The sequence below is a fragment of the Coffea arabica genome, chromosome 11c (assembly GCF_036785885.1).
Source record: "Coffea arabica cultivar ET-39 chromosome 11c, Coffea Arabica ET-39 HiFi, whole genome shotgun sequence".
NCBI classification, from domain to species: Eukaryota; Viridiplantae; Streptophyta; class Magnoliopsida; order Gentianales; family Rubiaceae; genus Coffea; species Coffea arabica.
Genome location: NC_092330.1, coordinates 29,732,385 through 29,746,325, shown reverse-complemented (window position 1 = coordinate 29,746,325; position 13,941 = coordinate 29,732,385). Strand labels below are relative to the sequence as shown.

Genomic DNA, 13,941 nt, shown 5'->3' with positions numbered 1-13,941 from the left:
GCAATTTGATATTTACCCATAATTTTTTTGGTTTTCAAATTTTACCCCGACTCTTTGTGCAAATATTTAATACTTCTTATCGTAAAATAATTTAGTAAAACAAAATATTTCAATTTGAACAATCATTTCAATCCTTCACAAATTCAAATCCACTAATCAAAACACAACCTTAGGAGATACGAGTGAAAATGTATCAACTTTCACTTCTTTTTGTGTCCTCTGAAAATTATTTTCCTTTTTTTAATATATTTTTTAAAGCTTTTAAAACTTCAAATCTAGGGGCAATAAAGTCATTTAAGCAAAATTTATTTTTCCCTCCATTTTTTTAATCTTCCCGCCAGAAGATAAACCCCCCAGCCCCTAAAACATTCATCACAGATCTTAAAACATATCCCCCACGGCCCCACCCCCGACCACCCACTCCTCCGGGGAAAAAATGGACAAAGGCGGCAGCGGCGGTACTGCGGCAGCGCCGACAGGCTGCTACAAGTGCGGGAGACCGGGCCACTGGTCACGAGACTGCCCATCAAACCCACCATCTTCAAGCTCCAAGAACAACAATGACGAAAATGCTATTGACAAAGATCTGAACAGAAATCCAAGTGGATCTGCTTACAGTTATTCGAAGAAAACTTTCGAAAATAATGCTCAAAGCAACTCTGCCTCTGCTGCAGAGAAGCCCAAGAGACTTCCCAGAACGAGGCCTAAGCTTACCCCAGATCTCCTCCTCTCAAACGACGGAATTGGGCATATTCTCCGCCATTTCCATCGTGCTTTTAAGTACCGCGGCCGCGGTCATGAGGTCGGACAATTTTCCATCTCTTTTTGTTTATTTTCTTGTTTATTTATCAGCTGCTGAACTTTTTACCTGTTGGGTTCTTTTTTCCTTTCTGTTTTTCTTTTTTCTTTTTTAAAATTTAGATATTTGAAGTGACAGAATGATGCTTGAGATGAGAAAATTATAGAGATAAATTGTGGTGGAAAGGGGTGGGTTGGGCGGTTCGGGGGTTCAACCCCTCCCACTTACACAACAAAAAAAAATGGTGGTGATAAATTGTTAGTCCTGTCTTGTTAATCAATAGTGGAAAAGTTTATTGGATTAGGTAAAATTGGTGAAGAGGGGCTGCTAGCATGATTAATTAATAAATGATGTTCAAGGTAAAGGTAGATATTGCATTTAACCATGTCTTTTAACTAAGATGAGTATTCTTGATGCATGCTTGAATTTGTAAAGGTAACTTATGAGATCCCTCATGCTATGCTTTCAGAGGATATTAAAGTTTTTTCTATGCTAACTTATGTCTACAGGTCAGTGATCTGGGGAACCTACTTGGCTTGTATGCTGAATGGCACTCTCGTTTATTACCATATTTCTCGTTTGATCAGTTTGTACATAAAGTGGAGCAGATTGGCACCAAAAACCGTGTCAAGGTAAAAGAATTTTCTTTTTTGCCTTTACAATTCGCAATCCGAAGAGCAGATGCTGTAATTTCTTGGTTTCCTGTATGGTATTTCCTTTGAATACATATTTCTGCGGATTACAGTGTTCAAACAGGTAGGAGTGCCAATTTAAGCTGAAAAGTTTAGAAGGAAAATGTTTCAAAATTCATTGATATTTTCTCTCTCAACTCGCACTTCTGGTAAAATTTGTTCATGGTTTCCCGTAGCTGCTAGTTATTAAACTTCTGAAACTGTCGATGCGCAAGGAACTGCTTCCTGTTTGAGTGATATTGCTGAAATCAACACTACCTACCTCTCATTTTCGGTTGAGTTAACATGTTATTTTTAATTGTATCTTTGATGTGTAAGGCACCCTGGAAGGTTAAGCCATACTCCAAAGTTAAATTACGTCTTACAGGTCCTGGAAACTAAATCGTCACTGCCATTATTGGTTAAATCTCCCTTCTTTTTCTTTTAGCAATGCTGCATAAATTGGTCTAATGAGTGTAAAATATCCTCTGCAACCCTGCAATGTGCTGCTCTCCATCTATCACATTCAAGCTTCTCACATGTGAACCAACATAATTTGTCATTGCTATGTTCTGCTTCTGCTCCTCTCTTCATCCACCGTGTCTTACTCCACCCGTGTCCAAGTTTGGAGTCATGTCATAAATACAATGTCCCTATTCTTTAAAAATTCTTGTGCGGATTACAGTGTTTAAACAGGTTGGAGTGAAGATGTGAACTAGAGCATGTGGAAGGATAGTGTTTCAAAGTTTTGGTGATTTTTGGACTCCTCTCGATTTATTAGTCAGGTTAAATTTGGTCATGTTAATCCACCGCTGCTGGTGATTAAACTTCTTGGACCTAGGAAGCATAAGGAACTTCTTACTGAGTCCATGTAATTTTTGAATCTAATAGTAGCTATTGCTGATTTGTGGTTGAGTTCACATGTTAATTTCATACAGTACTTCTGATTGTAAGGCACCCTGGAAGCTTAAGCCATACTCCAAAGTTAAACTTTACCTCTTACTAATCCTGGGATCTAAATAATCTGTCACTATTACTTTAAGCTCTCTTCTTTTCCTTTTATTCATACTGCATAAATTAGTTTGTTCTAGGGTATAATATCCTCTGCAAATGAGCAATGTGATACTGTCCATCTATTTTATCCAATATTCTAACAAATGAACTAGCTGATATTGCTGTTGTCGTGTTCGGCATCCAATCTCTTTTCCTCCAAAGTATCTTGCTCCACCTATGTGCAACATCAAGTTTGGAGTCTGTCAGGCAAAAAAATACCCTGGTTCTTTAGACAATCTTTAGTTGTGCAGAATTTTAAAGTGGTTCATTGAGGGCTGTAAATGGCGTCATAGCCAGATATACTGGTGACATGGCTTCCATGGTCATTTCCTCTCAATGCCCCTTTTAAGCTCTGTAAGTTTTGTACTTGAGCATATTATTTTTCCTGATTAGTCTCATGATAAGGAAGAAGAGTTAAATAGCAAATGTTAACCTGTCATCATGGATAAATCTATCGTGTTACCAATTGTAATGACAAATTCTCTGGAATGCCCATGGGTAGTGATGTAATCTAGCCCCAGGTATTTTAGCTACTGAATTAAACAATTCAAATGAAGTGTGATTGTGTTCAAACACACATTGCACTGACTTCTTACTGCAGCACACTAAATAGTCGGATATCTTTTCCTGGACAAATTCCATATTACATTTTAATATGGAAAAATTGACTGCTCAAAGTCAACTAATTCATGAACAAGAATTGCCCTTGTTCTTTGGTATTATATTCAGAGCACTCAAATGCCTATCCATCTCATTGATGTAGAAATAATTTGTGCGATGGGGTAAGATTGAGAAAAGCTTGAGTACTGCAATGGTTCCTAGTAAAATTGTTCCTCATGTTGGAAAGAGAGTAAAATATCGATTTGTAAAGAGTCGATTCAGTGATTGCTCAATTTAATGAAAGGGTTTACTCTGAGTTGATAACTGCAAGATCAGGAGTGGAAACAGGGAAAGGAAGAACCTTGACATCACACCTAGCATTTACTCAAGATCACAACTTGTAGAAGTAGAACTTGGTATCACACAATTCTAAACTGAATTTTCAGTATGCCAAAGTCCCTCGTGGAGATGCACATTGTAAATGCCCTAGTTAACATTACTCCACATGAAGTACTTTACTAGATTAGATCCTCTTAAGTATTAATAGAAAGAGCTTCAGTCCAAAATTTTAACAAGAAAAGTTCTAGTCTTACAACCAGCTAAAAACGAAACAGAGGTGGAAGCGAACAAGTTCTACAATTTAAAAGCTGGCAGCTTGAAATAGCATATCTGAGAGACATGAATGCTTGAAAAAGGGCCAAGACTATCACTCAGTAGAATTCTCAATGAGTGCATGTTGAAATTAAAAGCAAAATTCCACAAGGAGCGAAGGATGCTAGTTGAGTGGATACATCTAGTCTCATCTAGAAAAAGATGAGGAAGATAAGAAATTGTGATGGAGCTGCTGTAAATTTATCAAACAAGAAGTGACAAGTACAAAATGTTTTTACTGATCAAACCTCAGATTACTACCGATGAAGCTACTTTTTTGATATCTACTACTAGGAAACTATCAAATGTTTGATAATTTTGTCGATAAAATTATCGCCAAGGCCCAAACTTCAAGTACTACTTTTGGTATAATTTTAATCCACAATTTCACATACTCCATAAGATATCATTCCTTGTTGAAAGTTAAGGATGGAATAAAGGTTGAATTTACCATGGTACTGAGGTTGTTTATCTCCTTTTCTTTTGATAAGGAAGGTATGACTTCTCTTCTGCTTTAGCAATTTGACCTAATGCATTATTCTCATTTTGTCCAAGATGCTTTTCTGCAATAAAACTAAAAGTATTATACAATAGGACTTAAATTAGGAAAACCAGCAAAAGTGCCCCGGAAGAATTATGCAGAAAATGGAAATACATGCACTAGCAAGACAAAAGAAGTAATATCGTAATAGTTGGAGGATCAAGTGGAGTTTGTAAACAGCATAGCATGATAGAGAACTTCAGATTTCTTTCTTGACTGTTAATGCTCTACAATGCTTCTTTTATCTTGCTATTAGATCTTCTGTTATCAATGGGTGCTTTCATCGAGTGACAACGCAACATTGACTTGAAGGGGGGGGGAAGCTAATTTCCCACCTGATGTTTAGGAGATGTTTCAGAGGCACAAGGAATTTTAGGTTCCTTTTATTCTAGCCCCTCAAATTTCCCACTTGGAGTTCCCCTGCCAAATTGTAGGAAATTTGTAATACCAACATGAAGGACAAAATAGTTGGTGAATTTGTTATTAATTTAGTAGCAACACAAATTCATTTGTAAGATTTGCATGATCAAGCTAAATAGGATAGTTTATCCATCCATAACAACAACTAGTTCTTGTATGTTGACTAGAAAAGTTTTACGATGAACCCCTTCAATTCCATAGAATTTTGCTCCCCCTCCCCAAAAACTTATCAATTTTTTAGTTCTACTGTTTAACGTATCAGTAGTTCACTATCTGCATTACAAACAATCTGAAGAGAATTAAACGGTCTGTGACTTATTTTTTCTTTTTATATTTATTTTCATCAAGTACACCCTCTTTTCTTATGTTGACTGTTCATGTTGTTTGTTCTTTTTGCATGGTCTTCAGTAAACAAGTAGGATAGTTCATATCATAAATATTAGATTATAAGTATTATTGGGATATCAAAGGTAATTGTTTGGTGCCCCCAGAAATATCCCAGCTCTGCCACTGCTTTAATTATCAATGGTCTAAAGCTGCTCAACAATAAGACCTTCAGGATGTAAATTTAGTTCAATAGCTGGAGTGCCTACTAAATTATAACTCATTATGGAGTGTCATTTGCACATTCTTTCTGTTATATTGGGGTTCTTACAGCACTAACTTGTTAAAATGGGATTAGTTTGTTAAAATGGTTTGTCTAGTCAATTGTCCTCAATTCCCTTGCAATTATCTGCAGAGCAGTATATGCTATAGGTTTCAGTAAAACTATATGCTCTGTAAAGGCTGGTATAAAGCTTTCTGTGTTATATGTGGTGATTTTTGGTGAGGGGGGCGGGGTGGTGGTGGTGGTTGAGTTTGGAGTAGCCATCCACTATTTCTTTAGATGTTTCAAAATGAATCATGTTAGTATGTGTCTGATGTTCCATATGTTCTGGAACTTATCATACCAGAAATGTATCCGAGAATTACGAGAGAGAATTGCCGATGGAGTAGACCCAGCAGAGCTGCATGAGCCTCAAGTTCAAGATAACAATCCAAATCATGAACAAGGTACCTCAAATTTAGGTAATCTACATTGTGACTTTAGCAAGTGACAGAACTAGTTACATAGATGACTTCTCCATGTACAGTCTACCTTTTGCTTTTGTTGTGAATGCTATTCAAACCTACTCAAGTTATTCTTATTTTGTTCGCATCAGGACTACTAATACTCTAAGCATACCCATTCAGGAGTTTGATTCAACAATATTATAAGTAACTGCACGTCCTACTGCTTCATTTGGAATTGATTCTCTGGTGTCTAATCAAAGGTGTGTTTTTTATTGTTGCAGATGCCAGGGACATAGAAGAAGAAAATCGTTTTCATGAGGATACTAATATGGAAAATGCTATTGAGGATAACACATGTCTGGAAATTCCAGATAATAGTACTCTTCAGGAAAGCAACCTTAATGAAATTTGGGAAAAGGCCATGGAGGTTAGATCTAATGCTGCTTCAAAATTTTTGGTTCTTTTTGTTTTTCCATATCACTTTTTTTTCCCTTCTTTGGATCTTGGGCATATGTTTTTTATTTTTATTTTCTTAAACTTCAGATTTGTTGTAATAGGGGTACATTCTGTTGATATGCGTATCATTGTTTTTTGTTTCTGCTTTATCTCTGTGAAACATGTAACTTTTCTCTGCAAGCATAAATTGATGTCTGTTGTCCATTATATTTGGTAGTTTGTTTCATTTTAGTAGCCGTACAATCCTCTGGCTTTAGGAATCACATCAACTGAAATAGCTTTAATGAGTTTGTATTCCTTTCACAGACAAAGCATCTATGCATCCACACCTGCCATATGTTATTCAGATTCTAATTTTGCAAGCCCCGCTGTGAATCCTAATTGGTCTTCTACACATTTATGCTACTCTTAATATAAGTTGAACTGGATGGTATGTGTTAGTTGAATAACTGCTTATATAGTCTAATTGTTGAGATACCTAGAATCTCTTTGTTGATTTCCTTTTTGTGTTAACTCCAGCTTTATAGATTCACGCCCAGGTTGTTCTGAAAGTGATCATGTTAGATAGTATGAAAGGATGCGTCTTAAACTTTCTTTCACCCTTTGTTCCATTCAGCAATTACACATCTTAAAGTTGCCAATTCATCACAAGGTTTAAGGTAAATATAAAGTTTTATGTGCTATATTTACTTGATGCTTCGTTAAAGATGTGAATACTTGAAACCATAACACCTAAAATTTCCTATGTTCAGACTAGATTTTGTATCTCAGCCCCATCTCCAAAGTTCAGTCTTTTATTTGGAATGAAAAGGAGGTATAGGTAGTCTAACTACTAGAGCACAGTTGATCATCATGCTTTGTTCTGGTGCTCTTAATCTCTGGTTTGGCATGCTCTTAGTGAAGAAAAGTGCAAGAAATTTGAATTTCACTGTCATAGTATTCACATCCTAGATGGTCTTAAAGTTATAGATATATAGATGTACGAACCTGAAAGCGTCTAAGTTAAGCTGATAAAGATCTATTCATCATCAAAGGAATTAAGCATTTGGGATTTTCAATGAACAGCGACATGACATCCTGAAAGATAGAAAACCCGAGAAAACAGCGTGAACTTGTGTCACTGGATCAAAATAGAAGGGAAAAATGGACTTTCAAACTGAGGCCTGTATTTGAAGATCACCAGTTTGAGGTATCCACAAGAGAACTCACCAATACTACGTTCCCCTCATTTGAGATTCAATTCCCTATGAGTTCGATCACTGGAAATGTGGTCAAGAGTTATGAAAATATCTTTGGAACCGTAGGCCAGACATCCCAGATGAGAGACAAATTTCTGTCATAAATGGTAATTCCTCAAAATGGGCCATCGTTCATTCCTGTGCAGAAATTGATGGATGGTAGCACCGCTATACCAATCATCAGTGAGGCTGAGAGTAAAAGTATTGTATTTGCAAACAAATGAAATGCATAGGAAAGATCTGGAGACCTCACTGCCACTCAACCGGCTGAAGTCTAATATAAGTCTCTGTTATTCGACATGCTTAACATGTTTCTGAAGACTTTTTAGTTTAAGCTGGCTTAAAATTTTGAAGTCCTAGGATTTACAGGCTAAATATTAAAATAATTATCCGAGACTGACTTCTGTGTTGTTGTCTTGAAAACTTGCTCAATTTCGAAGTGTCATGTAAAGCGAATTCGTATATGAATTGAGAACAGCAGTTGTAATCTTTGTCCGGGAAAGCTCTTTTCAGGCTACAATGACTACTGGTAATTTCAGCTATTCCAATGCCCGGTTATGAAAAAAGTAGAATATTCTGTGGGAAGTAAAGATATTCTGAACAGTGATATGGTGCTTATATTCGGATGAAATTACTGATTGTAGACATGGACTACATGGTAATAAGTAGAATTGAAGAGTTAATGGTGATTATGATTACATAATGCTAAGAATTTTTAATAGAAATATTATCATGCTTAAGGTGGAAGCACTTGTTTCAGCTTTGAACTTGCCTCGGGTGGCTGAAGCTTAATTATCATCTCTTTACATTTGTCTTTTCAGTAATTTTTAGACCTGTCAGTGTTGGTTAAGGAAATGGTTGCTGTAGGCTGTTAAGTGTTACTGGATCAAGTGATTGTATCAAAAGTAGGATGACAGAAGCACCTAATATTGCATGTTGTAAGATGGGATGGGATTAAATTTCCTTTTGAAAACAACCATATTAATCAAGTTTAAAATGCTTTAAACTTTTACCCTACTGTTTCAACCTCTGTATGGACAGGAACCATTTAAGCCTTCAGATGACAAGATTGTTGAAGCTGGTGCATCTCATGCAGATAATGAGACACCAAAAATGGCACCTGGAGAAACGTCTTCCAATTCTAATGGAACTATGCTCTCAGAAGAACAGCGAGCTCGTATGGAAGCTAACAGACTGAAGGCATTAGGAAAAACTGGACAGGAACCATCTAAGCCTTCAGATGACAAGATAGTTGAAGCTGAAGCATCTCATGGAGATAAAGAGACACCAACAATGGCACCCAGAAAAACGTCTTCCAGTTCTAATGGAACTATGCTCTCAGAAGAACAGCGAACTCGCATGGAAGCTAACAGACTGAAGGCATTAGAAAAAGCTGCTGCTCGTGCCCGGAAGCTGTAATGACATTTGATTCTGGAAATTTGGAGGAAAAATGACTTTCGAACAGTTGCTATTAGTTCTTGTGGTTTGGAAAAATGATTTCTCGTCCTTGAATTCTTGGTTCATCTGATATTGGTTGAGGGCATCATATTTGCTTTACAGATTTTGAATTCCTGTCCCAAAAAAGAAAAGAAAAACAACTTATGCGTATAACTTGCTTCAGCTGGCTAGTGTTCGAGATGGTGACCAAAAGAATTAACCCATAAAGTTGCTAAGCGGTAGAATATAAAGTTGGATTGACTTCAATTATTTTGGTTAAATTGCAGTCTTAAAGAAATAAACTGATTGGTTCATCTAAAATTTTTCTGGTTAAGCAGTTTGATGGTTGAACTGGTTCTCTTCTTTTTTTTATTTTATTTTATAAATTTAGCTAAATAAACACATTACAAAAGTGAATTTTAACAGTTGAACTGGCTCTTCTTTTTTTTTCGGATTCTACGTAAATAAACAGACACAAGTGAATTTAAGGGACTGCAATGAACCGGAAAGCAAAATGGTTGAAGGTTTAACTAGTCTCATTGGCCGGTTCAAACAAGTTTTATAGTTGAAGGTTTAACCGGTCTCATTGGCCGGTTCAAACTGAGTTTTAAAACACTATTGCAATCTCTTGTATGATTTTGGTGCAAGAGGGGACCTGTTTGCAGTGGACTTCCTCACCCCCTAAATGTACACTAATTCTTGCCCATGCAAGGGCTTTACTAAATACTAAGAGGAGCTTAAGAAGTGTTTAGGGCTGTTAAGGCTCGAACATGGTTTTTTTTTTTTTTTTTTTTGGTTAGAGGGACCAAAAACAAGCTTAAGGCCTTATTATCTCTTCATTAAATGGCTAGGGTTGTTATTGTTGTGGCTACTTCCGAAATTTGAAACTTCACTGCAGGCAGAGGTAATAGTGGGCATGCATCAATTTTTCTATGTGATATATAATTTCAAATGAACAGCAAGAAAACAAGCACTTGGGCCTTCAAGAAAAAGTAAAGGAAAAGAAATGAAAAGATGACAATGTAACCAAATAATTCTTACGTGATATTGCACCATTAAGATGCTAACTAGTTCAAATTCTCATGTAAATACACATAAGAATTGTTTATTTCATGTCTCGTGTCACCAAAATCTCTAATGTCAAATTAAAGCGGTGAATTTTAGTACTTGATTATTTTGCATTAGACTATTTTGCATAGAAGTGCCCTAAAATGAAGCCAAAGATGGTAGGTACATTACAAGGCTGTGCTTTTTTGATTCGGCACAAATTAGGAAGACTCTGTGCAGTTTGCAACATTTCTTGCCTCTCAATTCCTTCTAATTGCTCCCCTTGCATTTGCTGCAGAACTATCTACAAAAATAGTGACATATGAAAGTAAAAGAACATATAACTTAATTTTGAGGTGTCGTTCAATTTGGTCCCATATACAGTTATGGTTAACAAACTAATTTAATTTGTTTAGTAAAAGAAATAATATTGAATAATTAATGAAAACTTGGAGAAAATTTTAGAGACTATAATATGCTCACCAATAATATTGCGTGACATGATAGAAGCGTCATCAATTAAGGGTAGAATTTATCACTATACTATAAGGCGTATATTGCCTTTATAAAAACCCCTATTTAAGTATTAAAACGATAACGTGATTCTTTGACTCAAACCCTTTTTTTTATCTTTAATTATATCATATTGTTGTATTAAATATATGTAAAATATTTTATTTATATATACTCATGTTCTTTTAAGATACAATGATAAATATAATTATACATGAAATAATAGAATAAACATAACACCGCACAGCCCAAATCACAACTGCACTGGCCCTGCAACTTTGGGATATGGGTGAGGCTTAATAAATTCCTATATCACATGAATGTAGAATTGTTACTTAGAAAGTTGCAACTAAATTCCTAGGAGTGAATTTAAAAATTGCTGTGAAATTTAAGATATTACTTAGCCTCTTCGGGAAGTAATGCCAATGTTCTTGCATGATGCATGGGAAAATGGTTAACAAAATTAGTCAAGGGTAATCTGTAATTTTGAATAACTACCAGTGCTGAGATGTCAATTAGTTTGTTACGTAGTTAGCATGTTACAGGTTGCTGACATCATTAATTAGTTAGGAAAATGGCCACCGCCTCAATGGCTGTATAAATGGAAGCAATAGGAGAAGGAAAAGGATGATCTGGATTGTAACAAGAATTCCTCATTCATTTTTGTACATTTCTCTATCCATTCATCATCAATACAATAACTCCTTATGCTTACAAATTGTTGCTCCATTATCTTGCAATTCCTGAGTTAAGGATTATTGATCTTTACTGCTTTTTGCATCAATGGTATTAAAGCGGGGTTATCTAGCTCAGAGGTCAGAGATGGTAGAAGGCAATAGATCACATGATAACAGAAAACTTGAAGAGCACATAAAGGCCATGTTGAGGGAGCAACAAGATCAACTTGAGACGGAAATGACAGCACTAAGGAACCTGGTGGTTAATCTGGATCACATGAATTCTTCTCCTTAAAATTCTGGGTCTCTTGGGGTTAATGGAGGTAACTATCAGATTCCAACACGATTTTCTAGAATGGATTTCCCCAAATTCAACGGGGAATATTTCAGAGGTTGGCTGTATAAGAGCAAGCAGTTCTTTGAGGTAGATGAAACTCCACCTGCTTTGAAGGTTAAAATGGCAGCTGTGAATTTGGAGGGTACGGCTCTTCAATGGTACCAAGTTTACATGGAAGTCCAGGTTGGCTCGAGAGGCACCTTCGTCGGAGGAGTATATCAGAGAATTATCCGCAAGATTTGGAGATTATCTATATGATGACACAATGGGAGAACTAAAGGGATTAAAACAGACTGGTACTATGTTAGAGTACCAAGAACAATTTGAAGAGTTACTCAATACGTTAGATTTACCTGAAGATTATGCAACAAGCTACTTCTTAAGTGGATTAAAACCAGAAATTCAGCTGACTGTTAGGATGTTCATGCCTAAGAACGTGGCTCATGTGAGGGCGCTTGATAAGAGTTTATTTTACGTATTTTTAAGTGCATTTTATTAGTTAATTTTCAGTTGATTATTTAGTTTTATAATTAAAATAAAGAGGTTTTTGGTAAAATTATATATTTTTGGTAAAAGTGGATAATATTGCATTTCTATTGATTTTAATGGTAAAAACTTCATTTTCTTGCAGGTTAATGATCCAATCACCAAAAGATGTCAAATGAGGTGAAAAGTAGATAATTGGTGATGAATTCAAGTGGTAGAAAAGAGAAATGAAGTGAAAAATGTTCAAGTGAGAAAATGCAAGTCAAGACAGTTTTGACATTCTTCGGTATTTTGGCTATATCTGGAGCTATACTTATCGGATTGAGGTGATCTTTATACCATTTTAAAGCTAAGAAAGAGACCTACAATTGGTATGAAGACATCGAAATATAATTCTGCTGTTTTCATAGACAAAAAGTCGAAATACAGAAGCTGCATTCTGTGGTCGGAAATTGAAACAGGGGTTTGACCAGAGGATGGTATTTTGACCATATCTCAGCCTACAAAAGTCCAAATGGGATGATTCTTGATGCTATGGAAAGATAATTCAAAGAGGTACGACTTTCAAGACTAGCACAAGAGTAGATTCTGCCGTTTTCATGGAGAAATAATTCATGCAATCTGTCAAAAAGAAATTCCAGCAGCAAATCCTGACTTTGATACATGTGCAACTTTTCTTGAAAACTTTTTGTGTATTTTAGTTGAATTTGCAGCTGCGATTTTGAAGATTCTTGACAATAATTAAGCAATGAGGTCATGGATGATAATTTAAGTTTTGTCTTAAACTCATCCAAACACCTATAAATACCCCTTACAATTCAAGAACAATGGGGATTTTTTTTGGCCAACCTTTGTTAGTAGATAGAGAGCTTAGAATAGATTAGTTTTCAGATTCAATAAAGCTCTTTGAGCTAGTTTCGTTTTTAGCTCTGTTAGATATTAGTTTTCATATTTCTAAACACCTTGTTCTAGTTTTTATCTTTATAAATACACTTCTTGCTGGTTTGATTATCAAAGCTTGAGTGCTTAAAGAGTTGGAGAGTTTGTTTATTCTGTAATTGAATTAAGCTTTTATCTACCACCACTTAGGGTCGGTTCTACCACCCTAATCGGATTGGTTTTAATTGCTTTTCTATGGTCAGTTTTGCATATGAGCTTTCTCTTCCATTTTTCCTTCATTTCTAACTCTTCTTCTACTTTATTAGAAGTTGGAGTATTTTGATAATCATGTCTAACTAGCTAGATCTATCCTTTGTTCTACGGGTAGATGAAACTGGTTGGTGCAAGATTTGGATTTGTATGCTGCTAGTTTTCACTAACCTTGTTCTTGGTAATTCATTAATCTTGACTTTCACATTTGTTAAAGCTTGATCATCTTTTGCAAATTATATCAGTTATTGTGATCGCACGACAGTGGTAAACAATAATGGAAAGAAGATTAATTGAATTCTAGCATGAAACACACGACAGTAGTGAATCACTAGAAGGGTTTTTCATAATATTTCACAAAGGCCTAAGATCATCACTGGTTGATTTTCACCACGACAGTAGGTGGAACCTAGTGATCGTGACAAAGCTTTTCTGCACAACAGTGAGATAAGTATACATTTGGAAATGTTCCCTACCAAGACAAGAGTGAATTGTGACTACAAAGTACATGGCAAATCTGATCTTTACTAGCTAGTGGATTTAATTCCCCTAGAACATCTTTTCTTTTGACATATTTGTTAGTTGGGATTCATGCACTTAATCTGTTTTTAATTCTTTGATCAACACATAATTTGAAAAGTTTAGATAATAAGATAAGGTTTAAAACTCTGGTATTTGTTAAGTTGCTCCCTGTGGGATTCGACCCTTGTACCTTTGCTATACTATATTTCGATCTGTATACTTGCAGCAAAACGAGGTATTAGGTTATAACTTGTGAGTTGATTTAATTGGTAAATTTTAACCTCGTCAGCG

At 35.7% G+C, this 13,941-nt stretch overlaps 1 protein-coding gene and 1 long non-coding RNA gene across 3 annotated transcripts; both read left to right on the top strand.

Annotated features, from left to right (window-relative positions):
• The first annotated feature begins 366 nt into the window (after nt 1–366).
• LOC113715762 (uncharacterized) lies at nt 367–9,050 on the top strand. 2 transcript variants are annotated; one of them, XM_027240057.2, is made up of 5 exons: nt 367–802; nt 1,309–1,431; nt 5,689–5,788; nt 6,070–6,215; nt 8,524–9,050. In XM_027240057.2, exons 1-5 carry the CDS (start codon nt 437–439, stop codon nt 8,899–8,901), a joined length of 1,113 nt encoding a protein of 370 aa, XP_027095858.1. In that variant the 5' UTR covers nt 367–436; the 3' UTR covers nt 8,902–9,050. The 2 variants fall into 2 exon arrangements, with proteins under 2 accessions (XP_027095858.1, XP_027095857.1); XM_027240056.2 differs by having other exon boundaries at nt 5,689–5,803.
• A 2,064-nt stretch (nt 9,051–11,114) lies between these two features.
• Nucleotides 11,115–13,103, top strand: LOC140016669 (uncharacterized). The gene is made up of 2 exons (XR_011822873.1): nt 11,115–11,938; nt 12,125–13,103. It is a non-coding gene; the product is annotated as an uncharacterized lncRNA (long non-coding RNA).
• Nucleotides 13,104–13,941: the final 838 nt, after the last annotated feature.

Bases quoted from the DNA above. Each gene is read 5' to 3' on its own strand.
- LOC113715762 (XM_027240056.2), top strand. From the start codon at position 437: ATGGACAAAGGCGGCAGCGGCGGTACTGCGGCAGCGCCGACAGGCTGC. The intron at 1,432-5,688 runs GTAAAAGAATTT...TTATCATACCAG, and splicing joins GCACCAAAAACCGTGTCAAG to AAATGTATCCGAGAATTACG. The intron at 6,216-8,523 runs GTTAGATCTAAT...CTGTATGGACAG, and splicing joins TTTGGGAAAAGGCCATGGAG to GAACCATTTAAGCCTTCAGA.